Source organism: Achroia grisella, unplaced genomic scaffold (genome assembly GCF_030625045.1).
Source record: "Achroia grisella isolate CSIRO2021 unplaced genomic scaffold, CSIRO_AGI_Agris_v1 utg1576, whole genome shotgun sequence".
NCBI classification, from domain to species: Eukaryota; Metazoa; Arthropoda; class Insecta; order Lepidoptera; family Pyralidae; genus Achroia; species Achroia grisella.
Genome location: NW_026712658.1, coordinates 1,183,090 through 1,203,462, shown reverse-complemented (window position 1 = coordinate 1,203,462; position 20,373 = coordinate 1,183,090). Strand labels below are relative to the sequence as shown.

The 20,373-nt window shown below is 33.5% G+C and overlaps 3 protein-coding genes across 3 annotated transcripts; 2 read left to right on the top strand and 1 right to left on the bottom strand.

Moving 5' to 3' along the window:
* The first annotated feature begins 3,968 nt into the window (after window positions 1-3,968).
* On the top strand, window positions 3,969-5,463 carry LOC131841226 (transcription factor BTF3 homolog 4-like). Its single transcript, XM_059189499.1, has 2 exons — window positions 3,969-4,066; window positions 4,159-5,463. The coding sequence occupies exon 2, from the start codon at window positions 4,182-4,184 to the stop codon at window positions 4,698-4,700; it is 519 nt and encodes a 172-aa protein (XP_059045482.1). The 5' UTR covers window positions 3,969-4,066; window positions 4,159-4,181; the 3' UTR covers window positions 4,701-5,463.
* A 1,003-nt stretch (window positions 5,464-6,466) lies between these two features.
* LOC131841223 (TGF-beta-activated kinase 1 and MAP3K7-binding protein 1-like) lies at window positions 6,467-10,644 on the top strand. Its single transcript, XM_059189497.1, has 6 exons — window positions 6,467-6,703; window positions 7,269-7,403; window positions 8,136-8,241; window positions 8,514-8,772; window positions 9,263-9,419; window positions 9,800-10,644. Exons 1-6 carry the CDS (start codon window positions 6,567-6,569, stop codon window positions 10,362-10,364), a joined length of 1,359 nt encoding a protein of 452 aa, XP_059045480.1. The 5' UTR covers window positions 6,467-6,566; the 3' UTR covers window positions 10,365-10,644.
* Window positions 10,645-10,684: 40 nt separating this feature from the next.
* On the bottom strand, window positions 10,685-19,963 carry LOC131841224 (26S proteasome regulatory subunit 10B). Its single transcript, XM_059189498.1, has 9 exons — window positions 19,787-19,963; window positions 19,375-19,494; window positions 18,703-18,839; window positions 13,914-14,012; window positions 13,107-13,256; window positions 12,497-12,620; window positions 11,905-12,115; window positions 11,295-11,460; window positions 10,685-10,932 (listed from the first exon to the last, which is right to left on the bottom strand). Exons 1-9 carry the CDS (start codon window positions 19,893-19,895, stop codon window positions 10,855-10,857), a joined length of 1,194 nt encoding a protein of 397 aa, XP_059045481.1. The 5' UTR covers window positions 19,896-19,963; the 3' UTR covers window positions 10,685-10,854.
* Between the last annotated feature and the right edge of the window lie 410 nt (window positions 19,964-20,373).

Genomic DNA, 20,373 nt, shown 5'->3' with positions numbered 1-20,373 from the left:
CAGTTCATCAAATCATTACTCAGTTGCTCTAAGTGAGGTTATGTGTGTAACTCTAAAACATGATAAAAAAGCAATAAACGGGTAACTGATCCCAAATTTAAGTGCATTAGTTTATTAGTCAGTGTCAGACAGTTGAGTAGAAAATTGTATGAAATAGGAAACAATAAAAATTATTCAATGTTAATGAAACATAATAGATATACCTATCAATAACTATTTATTTTTGGTCTTGTTTTTAATATTTAATTCTAGAATGGTATAACATTTTCATGGTAGACATTTACACGTAGGTATGTTTCACAGGATCCAACGTTTTAGAGAGGTTATAAAAATGTTTATATGCACTCTATCTGTTCGTTCCAAAATCCTAAAATAAGTCATGTCATATACCTAATCATAAATTTAGTAAGTAACCTTTTAAAATATTGCACTGAATAAGTACTACTGATGTTATAGACATTATAGAGGTGAATCCAAAGTTTGTCAAGGATTCCTTTCAACACCAAAATTCAATAGCAGTAACAGGTATTTTTCATTATTTTGTTTTATATTTTACCCAAGTCGAAATCTTCAGTACTGAGATGCTTTTTAGTTTTAGACTGTATAAATACTTATGTACTATAATGAATATAACTTATAGACATGAACGTAAGGATTTTTTTACAATATTTCAATAAAATTTGGTGACGATATAAAAACTTCAGAGAGAAGGATTTTTTTAAAAAAATATGCGATATTTTGAGATATCTACGTAATCTTTACACTAATTTTGGAATTGGTGACAAATGTAGCATTTTTCAAAAACTTTTCCTTAGGACTGTACATCTATCAGCACCTGAGGATAAGTGCGCGCAAACTACGGCCCCATTTCCGAACGTTTTAGCGAATAGCACCGTAGAGTTACATTCATCGAGCGCGTTAAAGATATTAATAGCTGTCATGTCTATGAGTGGCGCGAAAGAGGAGGCGATGACAGCTTTACGTGCAGCCATTTTGTGCTGCGTTTAGTAAATGCAGATAAATATTTATGATTGGGATAACACGGTTTTATGAGTAGATGAAGAGTATATTTTCGTATCGATTATTTGAATGGGCTGTGGAAATGTGGTACTTTCATCACTTAACTAAAGAGCGATGGCATCTAGATGATTTAATATATAAACCGTGATGTTTTTCAACTCCAGTGTATTTGCTCTATTTGTAGATAGAAATTCTTATAATCTATAAAAATTTTATAGCCCAAAATGTAAATTTTACCCACCAACTAAGGAAGTACTTATTAATATTAGCGCTTTAGGTACTTCCGATGATTCTATTGCTCTTACAGTATTTAGATATATATATTCACGAGTAGAATTATTTTTATTGATCTGAGTGTTTTCTATGTATAATATATCTATGGTGGTATTTTAAACAATTTAAATATCTAAGTATGTCTATTAGGTGTCTAGTAATAAGATCTACCTACTTAGCTTGGAACTAAATGGCGCTGTGTGAATTCACCAGGGACATTTACTTAGGTATATTTATGTATCTACATTATTCTTAGACATACCTATAATGGGCCTATTACCTACATTGCAGAGTACCTACTGCATAGATTTCAAGAAGTATCTCGTATCCCGAAATAGTCTGATTTTAACATGAATATAACTATGTCTTAATTTTAGCATAGGTTTAAGTAAATATTAAATTTTATATTTGCTCCCAAAACAAATTATTCAAAGTCATAAAAAGTTTTAATCATTTAATGTTCATGTAAGGAACCACAACAATAAAATATATTTTCAGTCAGTCTTTTATTTTATGACAATGGGCTAAAATCTAACTCGATCGTCTATTATGATTCTTGTGTGGAACACTTGATATTAAGAAACTCTTATTATTTTATTTAAGACTGTTTAAGTTCAAATTGACGCGAAAGAAATAGCTAAAGACTCTTATACCTACAAGAAAATGTTTTGTCTCCTCAAAGTGCGATACCTGCAGTTCTAGATTCCTACCGATTGCAGATTCGGAAATCGACCATTCGCCTATCGCGTACAGTATGTAGATAGACAGATTTGTGTAATCTGAAGCTGTCCCTTTGATGTTTATGTAACAATTAGAAATAAGTGCTAAAGTTATTATATACTTACATACTCTTGCCTGCGTAATCTTACACTATACCTACTTACTTATTATGAAATATTAATTAAAAATAATCACACATAGCTTATACCTACATACTGGGGTTGAAGATTACTTCTAGTGGGGACTATTGAAGTCAGGGGCGGGTCTACCTAAGGGCTTTTTGGGCTGCAGCCCAGGACCCCTAGGATGCAAAGGGCCCCCAGTCTCCACTGAAACGATATATGTGTTAAAAAAACATTATAAGATTGGCAACCCTGAGATCAATCAACCCATGCAAGTCTGCTTCTATCGAAAGGAACGGAGAATTTCCGTCACTTGTTTTTGGTCGGTGTATTTTTTTAGCTGTGTAATATATCTAATTAGGTAGGGCCCCTAAGTAAATTTAGCTCAGGGCCTCACAAATTCACGATCCGTCCCTGATTAGAGTGGAGTGGAGGCCTACCTCCACTCAGTTGCTAGTAATAAGATCGCTAATCTTCATTAGATACTAACAATCCATTCTCCTATCTATCAGGCTACTCGGGACAGTTTATGACTATTTCCATTATTACCTACCCTATGCAGATTTTGTGAAAATCTCACCTATTCAGCAGCCAAGTAACTGGCTTTTTAAGCTGTGATTTGGTTGTACGGTGAGAAGAAGCATTGAAATTACAAGATAAGGGGCATGACATCTTAGCCCTCTGGAATGACAACGCATATTGTGTGTGTACGGATTTAACAAGATGTAATTATTGTAGATATATAAGGCAGGCCGTCAGCTTGTTTGTCATACCAAAATATTAAAGAATGTACCTAAGTAGTCCCTCATTTCTAACATCCAAATTGGGGTTGACACAAGGTAAGAACATCGTGATTCTCCTCCTGGAGATTGCCACTTAGGTAAGTCATTGCTGCTAATTATCAAATAAAAAAGGCTCAGTAGATTAGATGCCTACTACACGGAAACTTATGCTTACTACAACATTTTAGCAACATTTATTTATTTTTAGCGATAAAATTACTTAATAAGTAATCACCGACCACACTTTATGGACCAGTGAGTACCTAAGTACCTAAAAAATAACCGAAATATCTACACAATGCAATTCATATTTGAATTTAAATAAATAATTAGATATGCTAGGTAACACCGTATTAATTAGTGCGTATTACTGAATTCATTATCAATTAATTATAGGTAGGTACTTATTCCTTAGTTGCCCTGTTTCTGTTTTAAATTAACAATTCAAACGCCATCTATATTTTCCCACAGTATACTCTGCAATTTATTGCAATGCAATTCATATTTGATTTTAAAGATAGTAGATATGCCATGTACCAACTTATTTACAAGTATTTAACAGAATTTATTATCAATTATATTTTTTAATCCCGTTCCGATCTTAAATTAACAATACTCACGCCATCTATAGTTCCCGACAGTACACTGGCTTTTTCAAAGTATCATGTAGTTCCTTCAAAATACGATAGGTGTCACTGCAAACCAAAGTATTGTAATTTTTGTATTGAATCATTTTATATTACATGTCATTCGTAAATAAATTATTTGTAGTTTTACTGTTTTATTATTAATAATAAACAAAAATTTTGTTACATTATTTTTTTAATAAAAAGGAGCAGTATTTTTGTTGTTGGTAACATTTGGCTTTTACATTTCATCCAAAAAGACATAAAACTTATATTTTAGATACTTTTTACTTATTATCAATGTACATTTAATTTCTGCGTTCTTTCTTCAATTAATATTCTTACAATAGATAAATCATACATAAAACATATGTACTTTTCATAAATGTAATTTTCACCATAAGAAACAATACGAACGGAAACACTTCTCCCAGTAATGCCAACCTATAAAAAATAAAAATCAGAAATAACTTGTCTTTTATCCACCATTTTCCCTTTGTGACTTTACCGGTGTTCAAAACACGTGCGTATCTAATTACATGGAAAACTTGCGTGCTAGGAATTGAAATTTACAAACAGACGTAACTAAAAAGTGTGTCGCATTCCTGTCGACAGGTGCCGCGTATTAAAATATCAAAATGAACACCGAAAAGCTGAAGAAATTACAATCACAAGTGCGCATTGGAGGTAAGGGTACACCGAGGCGCAAGAAGAAGGTTGTTCATGCGACCGCTGCCACAGACGACAAGAAACTGCAGTCTTCTCTCAAAAAGTTATCAGTAAACACTATACCTGGTATTGAAGAGGTTAATATGATAAAAGATGACGGCACTGTAATACATTTCAACAACCCCAAAGCGCAGGCATCGCTCGCGGCTAATACTTTCGCAATTACGGGCCATGGGGAAAACAAGCAGATCGCAGAAATGCTCCCTGGCATTCTTAGCCAACTAGGACCCGAAGGATTAAATCAGTTGAAGAGGCTGGCGTCAAGTGTGGCTGCACCAAAGCCAATAGATGAAGACGACGAGGTACCTAACCTAGTTGGTAATTTCGATGAAGCCTCCAAACAAGAGGCGAAAGAAATAATAATTGAAGAGAAAGAAAAAGAAAAAAAGGAGCCAGAAACCAAAGCAGCTGACAAGAAAACTGACTAATTGACTTTTTTTATCGAATGGTCTAGTTTTTAATTTTGCTCACAATATGAAGTGATACAGAAAGCTAGGGTTTCCAAAGCCATTGGGGTGTGTCTCAAAACAATTTTTATTTTTTGTTAATAATTAATGTTTTGTGTTCCTAAATAAATGTATTCGAATTTATCATGGTTCGCATTTATTATAGAGTAAAATGTGTGTTCTGTGATGTAGTCCTGTAGACATTTAAGTTTTCTTTCATATTTGTTTTATAACTAATGACTTTGGAAATCCTTACTCTGCCATCTGATAAAATATGTAATGCTTCTGTCTCCTTTGCCATGCACTAATACATTTCTTAGTTTATACTGTAACATACTGCATAATCGAATATTGATTTTTTCAATATAGAAACATAATTAAGTGTAAAAAAACCATTTGTTGAGATGATGGCATAAGTCATTTGTACACTGAAGTCTATAACATAAAACATTATTTTTATGATTGCACAGGAAAGATAATTAATGTATAGTAAATAAGGTGTTTAGATTAAGCACCACAATATTTTTAAATAATGGTATTTTCTAAAGTTATTGGCTGACGTCCAAGTTTGCTTTCTCATTTTAAAGAAGTTGAAAATATAGGTTTTAAAAATCTTTAAAATATAGTCAATAGCTCTTTAGGTTACCAGAGCTAACAATATAATAAAAACATAAAAATTGAAAAACTTATAAACAATTAAAGTTTGTGTGATGTGATGACATGACATTAAAACTTTGGTCTATGATTTTGTTTTTTATTTACTTGCACAGCCTTATTCTATTACATTATAAAATTGTTTCTAATCATGCCTATATCCTTATTGTTACAAAATTACTTTCTATTAACATGATTTGACTACATGTAAAAAATTATTCATATTAAGTATTTTTTTGTCATGAACATTTTCTTATTGGATAATTATTTTCTAATCAATATATTATATATTCTAGATAATCAGTAGATATAAAATTGTAATCATTTGTATTAGAGATATGTCTGCTAAGATAATTTTTATTTCAACATACAGACAATTTTATATATTTAATATTAAGTTTTTATGCGCAGAACCTAAATATAAAAATTAGAGAAAGATTCTCTACTCTACCTGATCAAAATCAAATCCTTATTTATGTAGGTCTATTACAGACATTCATGATAATTTATGATTACATTCAATAATGTGTTATAGAATATATTTATTACTCTTTATTGCACCTGAAAAAAATACGTAAGAAATCAAAATATTGAGAGCATGTAGGTAAAAAACGCTTAAAGCTTTCAGACAACCTTTGATAGCGGAGAAAGACAATGTGGTGCTGCTTAATTTTAAAACAAAACAATAAAAATTAAAGCAGAAGTACAGTATACTTGTAATCATAAAATTTTTCTAAATCATTTCGAATGCTTTATCCAGTAGGAATTATGATGGCGTAGTCAACCGCACGTTATAATAATATTACTTAGACGATGATAATAAGAAATTACTAATGACAAGGGATGCCAACCATATGAGGTTCATTTTACACGAGATTTTTTGATTTTCAATACAAAAACGTTTTCATCTTCGTACAACTTTGTATAAGACTTCAATTTACAGAAATCAGTGAAAATATATGATGAGTAAAAAATGTACGTACATGTATTAGCGTGCGAAATTGAGCCTACATACGGTTTTTTTTTTAAGTTAAACGTTTTAAGATTGGCAACCCAAGCTATCAGTCAAATATTGTTAGTGTCACTGTATATGTCAAAGTAGAATTCTAAATATTTATTTTACATTTCGTAACTCTTTTCTTGTAGTTTTTATATTTGGCACTTATTTTATATCGCAATAAAAAGTATAATAAGATGATTGCTAGATTATGGACAGATGATCTTCCAAAATGCAGGAATACATGTGTTGCGTCATGTTTTTCTAGATTAGGTGGTAATGTGAATACAACTGATGATTATTTGTGTTTTTACTGCCAGACAGAAGAAAACTCGTGAGTATTTGTTTCTGTTACATTAAACGTTCCTTGTTAGAATGCAATAGATCTGTGTTTTTCATTATATTAAAGGCCTGTCTTCAGCAGCCGGATGTGAATTTGAAACCTGTCGTTGCACTGCTACATATTTATTAGATTTAAAAAATTCTAATACAATACACGTAACAAACAATCCCAAGAGTGACCTAGGTATTATTTCTAATTTTGTTTCAATTTATATGCATACATACACTTCGCTTGCTTTTTTGAAATAAAAGTAAGTTGCCTCTAAATAGTTAAGTGTACAAGTAATTAAAATTAATTAGATGAATAGCATCTAAGATTATTTAGAAGAAACAAATAGACAGTCCTTGATGTTTATAATATTCATACACTGAATATAATTGGGAATAGGGTTGTGGAAGACATAGTTCAATGGAGAGAGCAGGAGGAGGCCTATGCCAAAACAGTGTTGACAACATTTTATAAAACACAAAATGTGCTTATTGTTATTGTGTATGAATAAATGGTACAGATTTTTATGAAAGCTCAAATTTTCCATGTACATTATATTTTCTTTCAGTTGCTTGTATGGTGTGTTTGAACCCCACAATGGATTGGATGCGGCTAAGTTTATCATGCAGCGCATGGCAGTTGAAATGTTATTGCCCCCACCATCTGCAAATAACACAGACGAAGAAATACGAGATCGGTTGAGGTAATTTCATAGTTTCACTCTAAATTTATAAATTGGCATAGTCTAGCTTAATAATATTATATTGAAATTTTAAGAAGTGCAAACAGTCTATATTTAAAGCATAATTATATAGGGCATTATATTTTAGTGGTATGAGTTATATCACACATATAATACTGACTCACCATCACTGTTAAGCAGTTTGGTGATAACTGTTTAAAAGTAAACTGTATATTTGTCACTCTTGTAAAAAAATAAAAACAATATCTGTAAAAACAGAAAAAAATTTGAATAACTGACTTTAGATTAAGTTACACTATAAATTCTATTTCGCAATCAAATATTTTGTTGAGTCAATACACTACATGATTAGGTATATGATATGTTATTTTAATTATATAATTCTTTAATGCAACATACAGTTAAAATTAACTTGCTAGTGGCAAAAGTAAAACATAAATAAACTGATATTTAAAGAATATTTGGTTGCTATCATTATACACTAATATTTGAGTTGATTATATTATATATATATGAATTATAATTTGAGTGCATTATTTAATTTTCATTTATCTATGTGTGTCAGTATTGTCCATGTTATTATATTACTTTTATCTGAAGCATAAAGTCTTTGGGCAAAGAACAGTGACATTTATATTGGTATGTTACTTATATTATTATATTTAATTCACTTTAATACAGGTTTAGTCAAATTAATTATTGTACCTATAACCTTTCAAAACATCTTTTCAGGAATGCATTTGTTTCTGTAGAGAAGGCATATAATGAAAACTACGACGAGATGATAGCGGAGAGGACCAGTTTACAGTACCATCTTCAGACATTAAGTGAGGCTCAAGTTAGTATTAACGTAATAATATGTATACAAAACTTATTTGTAACAAGTATTAAAAGTTGAAATAATGTTCCTCAAAAAAAGTAAATAAACTTATGACCTGATGACCTTTGATATACCTCTACAGATCTTCACAAATTGTCATTTTTATCATGTCAGTGGTAAATGCATAAAAAACATGCATATTAATATATTTTCTATTTCAAAAAGCAGATGAAGTAGAGGTGTAAGTTGCTTTGCCTATAATTTGTACTAAATAGTAACTTTTATTCCAGATGCTTCAAAACTCTATTTTAACCCGACTTAAGGAGATTGACAAGCACCTGTCAGGAGGTGCCACTGTGGTGATAGCACTTGTCCATAATAATAAACTATTTGTCGCAAATGTCGGCGAAACCAGAGCTCTTCTATGTAGGACTGATGATAACTCAGTCTTGAGGGTGGTACAGTTAACAGTGGATCACAGTTTAAACAATGAAGATGAATTGTTAAGGCTCTCTCATTTAGGATTGGATGTCAATAAGCTGAGGAACGGTGAGTTGAAGGCATTAGATTATTATCTGTAAAAATATAATAAAAACACCTAAATGTCCTAAAGGTCACAAATAATTCGTCAAATTTTAAAATGGAATTTTGTAAGATGAGATTTTTAATGGGAAGAAAATCCACCATGGAGACTTGTTTGATTAAACGTGATGATTAGAATGAGCAGGACAGACACCTACTGGCTACTCCTACTGCCGGGTCGCAGGGTCGCGTTAGAATTCTATCACCATTTGTGATGTTTATGTTTTACTTGTGATTACATTTAGTTATTTCTACAAATAAATATTGGATAGTACTGATATACTTTTTTTAATTTAGCCCCTTTTTGATCTTGACTGTACATGGGGACCTAAAGGCTCTGAAAGAGCATGAGTGTCACTCAGAAATAAAGAGAGGAAGATATATCAACCTATATGGATTAGGCATTGGTTGTGATTATATGCTGCTTACCTTTGCATATATATTATATTCATTTCAGCACAATACATGGGCAACCAGACCGGCACTCGTTGCCTGGGAAATTACCTGGTGAAAAGTTTGTACAAAGCCATCCCAAGTTTGAGGGCCGCCGCTACGGAACCAGTGGTTGCCGCGCCAGAGATACACGGCCCTATTGTTCTAGATGAGTCTTGCAGGTAATACCATATTTAATACATATCATGTCATCGTTTTCAAACATTTTTATTGATTATTATTATTTACCTTTTCTATATATTGAAATTATTTTCTTTACTATTTTACAGTTTAGTACAATGAAATCAGTAACTAACAATGATGTGAATATAAGATATCTAGGCAAACTATAACAAAATTGTCACTGCATTATAATGAATCATGAAAATTTATCAATAGAAATAATATGCCTTATACATACCAATAATTTATATACATATATACTTTCTTCCTACCTTAAGTATGATTTGGAACTCTCGAAATCATTCATTCCATACTTAAAAGTTACTATGCAGATTTCATACGTTTTCATTATTCTTCTAGAGTATGAAATTTGTTGCAGATTTCTAGTACTAGTTAGTGCGGGAGTATACAAACGCATACAAGAATCCCGCGGCAGCTTCGAGCAAACAAACAAACAACTGTCCCAAATCATTGTAGAACACTGCCGTAAGCAAACAGACTTCAAGAAAATTAGCCAATCAGTTCTAGAAGAGATCGAAGAGGAATTTGTGTCATACTGTGTCAAAAATAACCTAACACCAAAAGCTAACACCCATATGTCATTACTAATAAGAAATTTTAACTTCCTACCAACATACGAAGAATTGAATCCACCTAAAAACGCCGTACGTTTCAATCCGATTGTGCAATCAAAATCTAATACTCTAATAAACGAAATTGATTCCGAGACATCGTTGCGAGATGAATATTCGTCTAGCAACGATGTGGAAAACGAATCGATTGTTGATACTAATCGATCGTGCGAGTCGTCGTCTGATGTTTGCGTTAACGATCGACCTTATGATAAGGACAAAAGGATAAAGGGATATGTCGATTTCTCGTGTTATTATGAGAATGTGGATAAAGCACGACTTAATGGGACTTTGCCTGCATTTATTGAATAGCAATTTTTGGAGTTATTTTAGGAAGAGAGTAGAAAGTTCTAGTTGAAAATGTGTGTTGTATCACTCTGAAGGTTATCTTTACCCATTTAGAGGCTGATTTCTCTTTTATATATAAAGATCCTAACGTTTATATATATTTCACCATTGTTGTCTACCATACTGTAACTGTAGTGCAATTTAACAGAGAGAGATATGAAGAAAATAACCATGCCTTGTTTTTCTAGTTCCTGGGATTACTAATGTAAGACTATTGACGAAATTATTAGTATAAGATTGTGTATAAATTACTATTTATTGTTTGTTAAAAAAAATAAAAAATATACATTGTAATACATATTTTTATTATTAATAGTTCTTAATACAAGACTATTCTTTCACTCACTGCATACAAATTTGTTATATTTTTTTATTAACACCATTCTTATGATGTTAATAAATCACATGAATGGTTGATCTCATAAAATTTATATTTCTTATTTCGTACAAAAAATTAAACGGGTTTATAATCTAATTTACTCTCCAATTTCTTATTGTCAGCTACTTTTCGTACAGCTTTCATCAAATCTTCCTGAAAAGATAAAATACGTTTTTAAAAATGATGTTCAGGATTAGTTATTCTTGGTGGCGCACTTCGAAATATAGTAAATTTAATTGTAAATAAAGTGTGCAAAGATATAGTTGTTATGGTGGAATAGACACGAGGTAAGTTGAATACAGTTGTTACCTATAAATAAGCAAATATTTTGTAGGTAACAATTGGAATACGGAGGAAAACGCTACAAATATATAATAAAAAAATTGCATTAAAGAAATTTAGGAAAGGCTATGTCAACCAATCAATCAAAATTATTTTAAAATAAATAAGAGAAATCAAAAGGTGAGTATGAAAAATCTATTCACAGATGCTTATTGTTAGAAGTGAAAATATACCTGTATTATGTATTCTCTCTCAGCTCGGATAGCAAACAAGCCAGCTTCAGTACACACATTTCTAAGATCAGCTCCGTTGAATGTGTCAGACAATTTGACCACTGCCTCATAGTCCATCTCACCATGTTTTGCTATGGGGGCTGCATGAATCTTCAGAATTTCTAACCTGAATAATATAGCGGTATATAAGTGTGAATGTTGCTTATTTTCAGGTCAATTAAAATATAAATCCTATATCATTCTTCTTAAATAGGCAATAGGTAATAGAATACAGTCATAACATAAAATAATTTAAAATGTCTGTCTGCTTTGTTTCTATCCTATTTACAACCAAATAGCTAACATTTTAATCAAATTTAATTTGAATATAGATTGCTGGTTACAGTTTCTTAAAAAAGAATCTAGAAGTGAAATAGGGGATGAGAGTTTCAATGGAGAAATTTTTCAAGTAAGGGACATAAAACTCATAAATAGTCAAAGCGGGCAAAGACGGTAGCATCAGCTAGTAAAATATGCTGAGAAATATTAAAATATACAAGAAACTATTGTAATATATAATTATATACATATATTTAAAAGAATGATAATACAATTTTAATCAAATTCTTACCTGGCTTGTTCATTGGGTAATGGAATCTCAATTTTTCTGTCCAAACGGCCAGGTCTGAGCAGCGCAGGGTCAAGGGTGTCAGGTCGGTTGGTGGCCATTATTATCTTCACCTGCCCGAGGGAATCAAATCCATCCATTTGGTTGAGTAACTCCATCAATGTACGTTGGATCTCTCTGTCAGCGCTAGTGCCTTCAGAAAAACGCCTGCCACCTGTAAATTGTATTAGTTTCTTGTGAGCTTATTTATTCATTTAAAATAGTATCTAATGGGACCATAAGATAATCACTCTCTTTAAGTTATTTGGGTGAAGTATCAGTAAGATGTGTGAAATTATTTTATATAAAGTCATATATATATTAAAATCCTTTTGTCTGTGTGTTAGCCTTAAGTGTAAGGGACCAAATAACGGAACCCAAACCAATGTACTAAAATAAGGAACGATATTTTAAATGCAATTTTTACTGACAGTTTGTAGCACGTTTCCCATAACATTGTTTCATTCTAATCTGTTAAAAAAATGTTGTCCTATTTTTTTCCGGAATAACACACGTTAAGTCGTATAATATAGTGATAACAAAGAGAGATTATTACCGATAGCATCAATTTCGTCCATAAATATAATGCAGGGCTGGTGGTCCCGAGCATAGTTGAACATCTCACGAATGAGGCGAGCAGATTCACCAATATACTTGTCAACAATCGCTGAAGATACAACCTAGGAGCAAAACAATTAATACTCAATAATACATAGAAAAGGAGACTTAAATTGTAATGAAACTATTATAGGAACTGAGATTATAAAGATTTAGTATCATTTTTGCCTTTCGGCCATTTGCTACGATGTCCACAATTAACTATACCTCTAATACTTCATCTAGAATCTAGGATAACAGAGTTCAAGACTTACCTATTATAACATTAATAATAACGTTAGAAAATTTACACAGCGCCATGTAGTCTCAGACTAAGAAAACCTTCCACTATGAGTACTAAACAACTGATACAAAAACATACAAATTTGTAAATATATGTTATGTACATAGTATACATATATAGTAAAACACCCAGATATAATATGCCTACATACAACACAACCATACTTGTGACTGAAATGTTTGTATTGTGTGTAGAATCTGACCCACACTCATCACATCTAAGGGAGTTTCTCAAACCTTCATATTATAGCGCTTTTTTAAATTACCTTCAAAAAGTTAGCATCCAGTTGTGAAGCGACAGCTCTGGCTAGTAAAGTCTTGCCTGTACCGGGTGGACCATACAGAAGGCAGCCCTTGGGAGGTGTAATGCCAACACGCACAAAGAGTTCTGGATTTAACAGCGGTAATTCTATCACCTGGTGAAAAGGGTTTATGTCAGTGTAAAATACTAGCTAGATAGTGGTCACTACGACTACTTTAATCACAACATTTGGTTACTTTTATTATCCAGTGTTATTGATGACTATTACAGTTATAAATGATTAATATTAATTAGTAATAATCAAATAAGTTTTTATCTATCATATGCTAGATCCGTAATATATACTGTGCTCCATACACATTCAAGTTCTAAAAAGTCCTTCCTACCCTATCATATAACACACAATCAATCCATCACCAGTCATATTTTATCTGTTATAATTAACTGAATACATATAGTATTTCTACAAGTTGAAAATGTTTACGATTTCACGATATGGAAATACAAAATTGCAAAAGGAGTCCTCCCTTCCTATACAGTTTTCCATTCTGTATGGTGTATGAATTTATTCTTATACTTAAAGATTTAAAAGATGATACTCTGATGTGGACTATGCCACAATAATTGTTAGAGAAATAAACACATTACATCTTATTTATTAATTCAGTAAAAAAAAAAAATTAGCATTACTTTATACATAGTATTGTAGTCAAAACAAAAATCAAGCAGATATTTAATAGATAAAGTTAATCAGACAAATACATGGTATTGTTTTGCTACTTTTTGTTAAACACAACATAAAATTAATTACTTCACGAAGTTGTCGAATCTGCTCCTGCAGACCTCCAATGGCAGCATATGTAACATCTCCAGGATCCTCATGGCTCATGTTGTATACAAGGGGATCAACCTGATCATATTAAAAAGTAAGTGTTTAATCCATAAGACAAGAAATCGGTGTAGTACACATATTTTTTTTAGGTAATAGGAATTGCAACATACTGACTGGCCACCTGATGGTATGTGGCTGTAGCATGTATAAATGACTACATCATATTATTAAGTTTTACTTGAACCACTCATGGGTTGCTTATTCTGTAATTTCACTGCCTACAACCGAAACACAACTCACAAAGCAAGTAAGAGAACTATTTAAGGGTATATCCTCTTGCCTCCATGCAAATTCGTGAAATTCTACACAAATGCCAGCATTCTGGACTAGAAGTGGTACTAACATTGATACCGAGATTCTGCTAAGTTGTGAACTAATGGGCTCGGAAAGCGACATTAATTGGTTGCAACACCCACAATCGTTACTACTCTTATGATTTGCGAAGTCATATGAAACCTCAATTGTTCCAGGTTTGGAATGACATCTGGCAAAAGTCACGACTACTAAAATGGAAATCGCCGCCTCCGCTTAGGACATGTCTGATTCCTACATTTCTATGCAAGATCAGAGTCCGCGATCACTCACTGTGCAAATGTGGCTTGGATGAAGGAACTCTGAAACATCTTTTCTTCAAGTGCAATTTATCAGTCCAACTTTATGATATCCTCCCCCATGACCTTCCCCGTCCTATCAATATATCATTCCTTTTAACTTTGTCCCATCCCTCCATAGTCAAAATACTAGCTAAAATTATAATTAAAGATAATCTGAAATTGTAATACCCATGGCTCCCCTCAATTTAATATTAAGTGTCTATGTTTGTATTGTTGTCTACTAACTAGTATTGTCCACCTAATAGTGAAAACCCTACTAATAATTGTATGTTGTCCCTCAGGTGTTGTGCTGTCCTAAATTATAATATACCGAACCTGAACGAAACTGTCAAACTTTCCCGAGCAAACTAAAATAAGCCACAACAAACAAACTACACTGTGTCTCTCAAACCATGACATTGGCAAAATCACCAATAAAAATTGATGGTGCCCATTTACTCCCATTACTCACAAAAATCATTTGGAAAAATATAAATTAAAAAATGATTACTATCAAATTCTTTACCTTAACTTGTCTTAAGCATTTTTTAGATAAAGTCAATAGGTCTTTTATAGGCAAAGGTACAATTAGATAACAAAGAATATTCTGGATAACTTCTATATTATAAAACTTTACATATATATTGAACAAAATCTCACTAAACAATTATTGAAATACAAATTTGGCTGGCAATAATTGTGTATGTTTAGTACCTTAGTTTATTGTTTAATATGTTAAGAAAATTTAAATATTTGCCTCCAATTCTCATTCCAAATTTGTAGAACGAAGTGGATTACAGGGAAATCAGAAAATATAAAATAATTTACTTTCATTAGAGTAAAATGTTTATAGATTTTGTGTAATTATATGCAAAAATAAAGCTCTTTTTATCTTTAGCCACAACCTCACACTCCTCAATAGAGGTTCCGAACCTACATTCATAAACGCTCGTTCACAAACCATCATAGACATAACACTGACATCGACAGGCATCTCGGAGCATGTTCGTGACTGGCACGTGTCCAACGAACTATCATGCTCTGATCATAGATGGATCCGCTTTACAATCGACATGCAGTTACCTAAACCACAGCCGAGACGGATTCCTCGCAACACTGACAAATTCAAATTCCTTGAATTGGTCAAAACGCACGTAGGCAAACAATCCGGACTCTCAATAAAACTAGACAAAACGGAAATAGACAATCACGCAAACAACATTACGTCCATACTAACCACGTGCTACGAACAGTCTTGCCCTCTCACCGTACCCAAAATCGGAGGCAGGCAACACTGGTGGTGTCTCGAACTAGAGAAACACCGCCGGAAGTTGAGAAAAACTTTCAACGTAGCTATGAATAGTAGATCACAAAGTGACTGGGACAAATACACTACCTCGAGGAAAAAATATAAAAAACTAATTCGCCAACGACGACAGGAATGTTGGAGGCGATTCTGCACTAGTATAGAAAACAACAACCAAGCAGTCAAGGTAAAAGCGTGTCTCTCCAAGGAGAAAAACCACACAATAGGCTGTCTAAAGAAACCGGACAACAGTTACACAACGAATGACACAGAAACTTGCGAAATACTACTGTCAACTCACTTCCCAGGATTTCTTGTGGACAATAACCACACATGGAATTCACAGGAAGACAGGACAACCAGCAGCTCGGACTGGGAGGTAGCTAGCAAAATAATAGATAGAGAAAAACTAATATGGGCAATCAACACATTCCTGCCTTTCAAAGCAGCGGGACTAGATGGTGTCTTTCCGGCCCTCCTAAGATGGAGCGGAGACATAATAGCTGAACAACTCGTTCAGCTATTTCGAGCATGTCTAGCACACCGATACATACCTTCGAAATGGCGCGAAGTGAAAATAATCTTCATCCCAAAACCAGGCAGAGGTGATTACACACAGGCCAAATCCTTTCGACCAATTAGTCTCACATCGTTTTTTATAAAAACTTTGGAGAGACTATGCGACAAAGAGATCAGAGACCTTGTGTCCACAAACAAACCACTCCATCCTAACCAACATGCCTACAGCGAAGGCAAATCAACGGAATCAGCACTCCACAGCGTAGTAACCCGAATTGGTAACTCGTTACACTCAAAGCAGCCAACACTAGGTGCCTTTATAGACATCGAAGGGGCCTTTGATAAAACAAACTTTACCAGCATAAGCCGGGCTCTCGCCATACATGGAGTACCTCTAACTATCATAGAATGGATAAGCAACATGCTAAAGAACCGTGCAATTCAGTTTACCGTAAACACTACCACACGAGGTATCGTGAGCAGAGGATGTCCACAAGGAGGGGTCCTATCACCTCTTCTTTGGAACCTAGTTGTTAACGAACTCATTGAGGAGCTCAATGACAACGACCTCTACACGGTAGGGTATGCTGACGATATTGCTATACTTATAACAGGAAACTTTGAGGGAACTTTATGCGACCGCATGAGAGAAGCCTTCAGACTTGTAGAGAGATGGTGTAAAAACCACGAACTCTCTGTAAATCCTTCCAAAACAGAACTAATCATGTTTACTAACAAAAGAGCTCCTGGTATCTTCAGGACACCGAAACTCTTTAACACAGACCTTAGTCTAAAAGAAGAAGTCAAGTACCTGGGAGTTATACTGGACAGTAAACTCCTATGGAACAAACATCTTGACCACAAAATCAACAAAAGCACCATAGCATTTTATCAATGTCGAAAGATGCTAGGAAACAAGTGGGGTATTACACCAAAAATAACACTTTGGCTATACACAGCAGTGATAAGACCAATGCTAGTGTACGGGGCCTTGGTTTGGTGGACAAGGTCGAAACTCACGACCACAGTCAACAAACTAAGGTCCTTTCAAAGACTTGCATGCTCTTCAATCACGGGATGTATGAAAACTACCCCAACAACAGCAATGGAAATAGCCCTCAATATAACACCCCTCGATCTGTTCATACAACAGGAGGCAGCCATAGCTGCCATAAGACTATACCATCTTGGTCTATGGGGCAAAAACCATAATAGTTCTCACACTCACCCTGAACCAAGCAATCGAACACGAACCTTTGATTGCAGCTCCGTGTGATAGAACTCAAACATATCACTCATTTAACAGGAAATACCAGATACAAATGAAACAGGAGGAACAAGATCAATCTGCTGTAAATGAACTACGCATATACACAGATGGCTCCAAAACACAAAACGGTTCAGGAGCAGGAGCAACGACCTCAACATGAACTTATACATACCACTCGGCCCACATAGTTCGATTTTCCAATGTGAATGCGTTGCCCTGACTGAGGCAGCACGAACAGTGCAAAAGTTAGGTGTCAATAATTTCAACATAAAATTTATATCGGACAGTGCAGCCGTGCTAAAAGCACTACAGAACAGGAAATCAAACAACAGATTAATAATCGAATGTCACAATATCATGGACAAAGTGGCAGAGCACAACGGTGTAACCATCCAATGGATAAAAGGGCATAGCGGATCATACGGAAATGATGCCGCGGACGAATTGGCAAGAAGAGGATCAAGCATGACGGTAGCAGGCCCGCATCCGTTTCTGCCAATACCATTCTCACAATTTCGATCCTGGATTCGCCAAAGATCCACTGAGATACAAAACAAAAGATGGAAACAAACCACCGATTGCAAACAATCAAAAGTGGCAATTCCTAGAACAAATCAAAGAATGACAAAACGCCTAATAAATCTGGACAGGCATAACATAAAAACAATGATAGGGACAATGACGGGCCACTGTCCCTTAAACAGACATATGTACAAAATAGGTGCTACAGACAGTCCCCTATGCCGGGGCTGCTTTGTAGCCGAGGAAACGGCCGCTCACGTAATCCTGGAGTGCGAAGCAGTGACCACACAACGAAATCAAATCCTCGGAACGGTGAGGTCGCTCCGAGAAGCCTGCGAAGACACCAGGAGACTTCTGCGCTTCTGGGAGGAGCTTGGCTGGCTACGTTAGTAGCCTGGCTCTACACGCACAACGGCCCGAATGAGAGGCCAATTGCGGAAAATGGAGTCCAACCTAAATCTACATCTACATCATGCAAAAATAAAGGAAAAAAATCACCTCTCTGGGAAGATGTCGCATGATGGTGAGGGTGGTCATATCTAATGCAACTCTGGTGCCACCTTTCAGCTTGTTCTTATCCAGTTGCCGACGGCACCCAACTACATATCGTGGACCATTTGTAGCTTTCACAATAACTGTAATTTACATAAAATAAAAATAATTTCATATTAATAATAAATGAATTTTTTTTTTATTGTTTTAACAATATTTAATGTATGTAATTTTAACAATATTTTTTTTTAAATTTAAATAGAATTAAATTTTAGCACTCCTGAATAGTCTCACTAGTAATAATTTAAAGTAATATTATGATGAGAAAATATGGGGTATTTGTAATGGATAACCTCAAGAATAATGAAACTTTGTAATTTAATTATCTATAGAAATTAAAACATTAACAGAGAGTAAAGTCACTATTTAATTTTCATAAAATTAAGAAATGAACTGAAAGGTATATTAGTCTGCAATGTGGTGTTCACAATAATAATGGAATAAATAGTAGTTTTACACACTCCACCTTAAGTGATAGTGATATAATTCTAGATACTTGCATATAAATCCCTATAATAATTACAGTTGTGCACTGCTACAATGAAGAAAGTAGATAAGTTTAATAACAATTATTTGAAAGTTATTTTTACATATAAATACATTATAAGAGTTTCTTACATTTCTCTTCAGTAAGCTGTTTGAGTACTTCACCAACAATTTGACCCACACTTTGCAGTGCTTTCAAGTCATTTTCACTCTTGTCATACTGCTTTGTTAAATCTTTTAACTGCTCACGCACTGAAAGTATTAATTTAACATTATTAACATTTAATAAAATCACTAATACATTAGTAGTTTTATTCAGTACGTATAATATATATACGAAATACAACATAAAGAACATTGAAAATTTATTAAGTAGCTTTAATAAATACTTTATAGAAAAATATTTATCAAATATTATTAATGAGGTCATGTATAAGAACATTTAGTACAGCGAAAAATTAAAACATTCTATTATTATATGTATTTTTCGATGTGATGATTCGGCAAAAATCAAGTGTTCGTAAATCTATGGATGAATACTCACTGTCTTTCAATCGCGATTCCACTTCTTTGTGCTCCATTAATTTCTTTCTATAGTCCTGAAAGGCTTTTTCTCGTATAGGATCGGCGGCGGTTGAAGTTCCAGCAGGCATTTTGATTAATATAAAATAAACTTTACACAAGCAATAAAAGCGAATTTTAATAATAATCCTGTTTGACAATTGAACCACAAAAATACAGATGTAATGTAAATGGGAGAGACTACACTTATGTCTAATCTATGTTGAACGTCACTCTAATTTGACGGCTTGATTGACACTAGCAAAATTTTACTGACAACGACGTATGCCTAGAGGTCGCTATTGTATTATAACAATAATAGACATCGTGTTTGTATCCGTCTAAGTCTAGAGATATACATTGTTCAATGTATAAAGACAAACCCATGTTCAGATAAAACTTGTCTGTCTGATGGAGTCAAGATTGTTCGGAACCTGTGTGTATTTATGAAGCTTAAGTTATAAAAATGAAAATAATCTTGAAAAAACCAAGGCTTTTATACACACTAAGTACTTAGTACTCTTATGTAGTGTATATAAGAGCATCAGTTTCGTCTGTTGCATAAGAGAC

What these genes read in the sequence shown, in the direction of transcription:
- LOC131841226 (XM_059189499.1), top strand. Translation starts at nt 4,182, where the DNA reads ATGAACACCGAAAAGCTGAAGAAATTACAATCACAAGTGCGCATTGGA.
- LOC131841223 (XM_059189497.1), top strand. Translation starts at nt 6,567, where the DNA reads ATGATTGCTAGATTATGGACAGATGATCTTCCAAAATGCAGGAATACA. An exon ending in TGCCAGACAGAAGAAAACTC is followed by an intron (nt 6,704 to 7,268) that starts GTGAGTATTTGT and finishes ATTTTCTTTCAG; the next exon opens with TTGCTTGTATGGTGTGTTTG. An exon ending in GAAATACGAGATCGGTTGAG is followed by an intron (nt 7,404 to 8,135) that starts GTAATTTCATAG and finishes ACATCTTTTCAG; the next exon opens with GAATGCATTTGTTTCTGTAG.
- LOC131841224 (XM_059189498.1), bottom strand. Translation starts at nt 19,895, where the DNA reads ATGCCTGCTGGAACTTCAACCGCCGCCGATCCTATACGAGAAAAAGCC. An exon ending in ACAGCTTACTGAAGAGAAAT is followed by an intron (nt 18,840 to 19,374) that starts GTAAGAAACTCT and finishes TGTAAATTACAG; the next exon opens with TTATTGTGAAAGCTACAAAT. An exon ending in AGAGAGAATACATAATACAG is followed by an intron (nt 10,933 to 11,294) that starts GTATATTTTCAC and finishes TTATCTTTTCAG; the next exon opens with GAAGATTTGATGAAAGCTGT.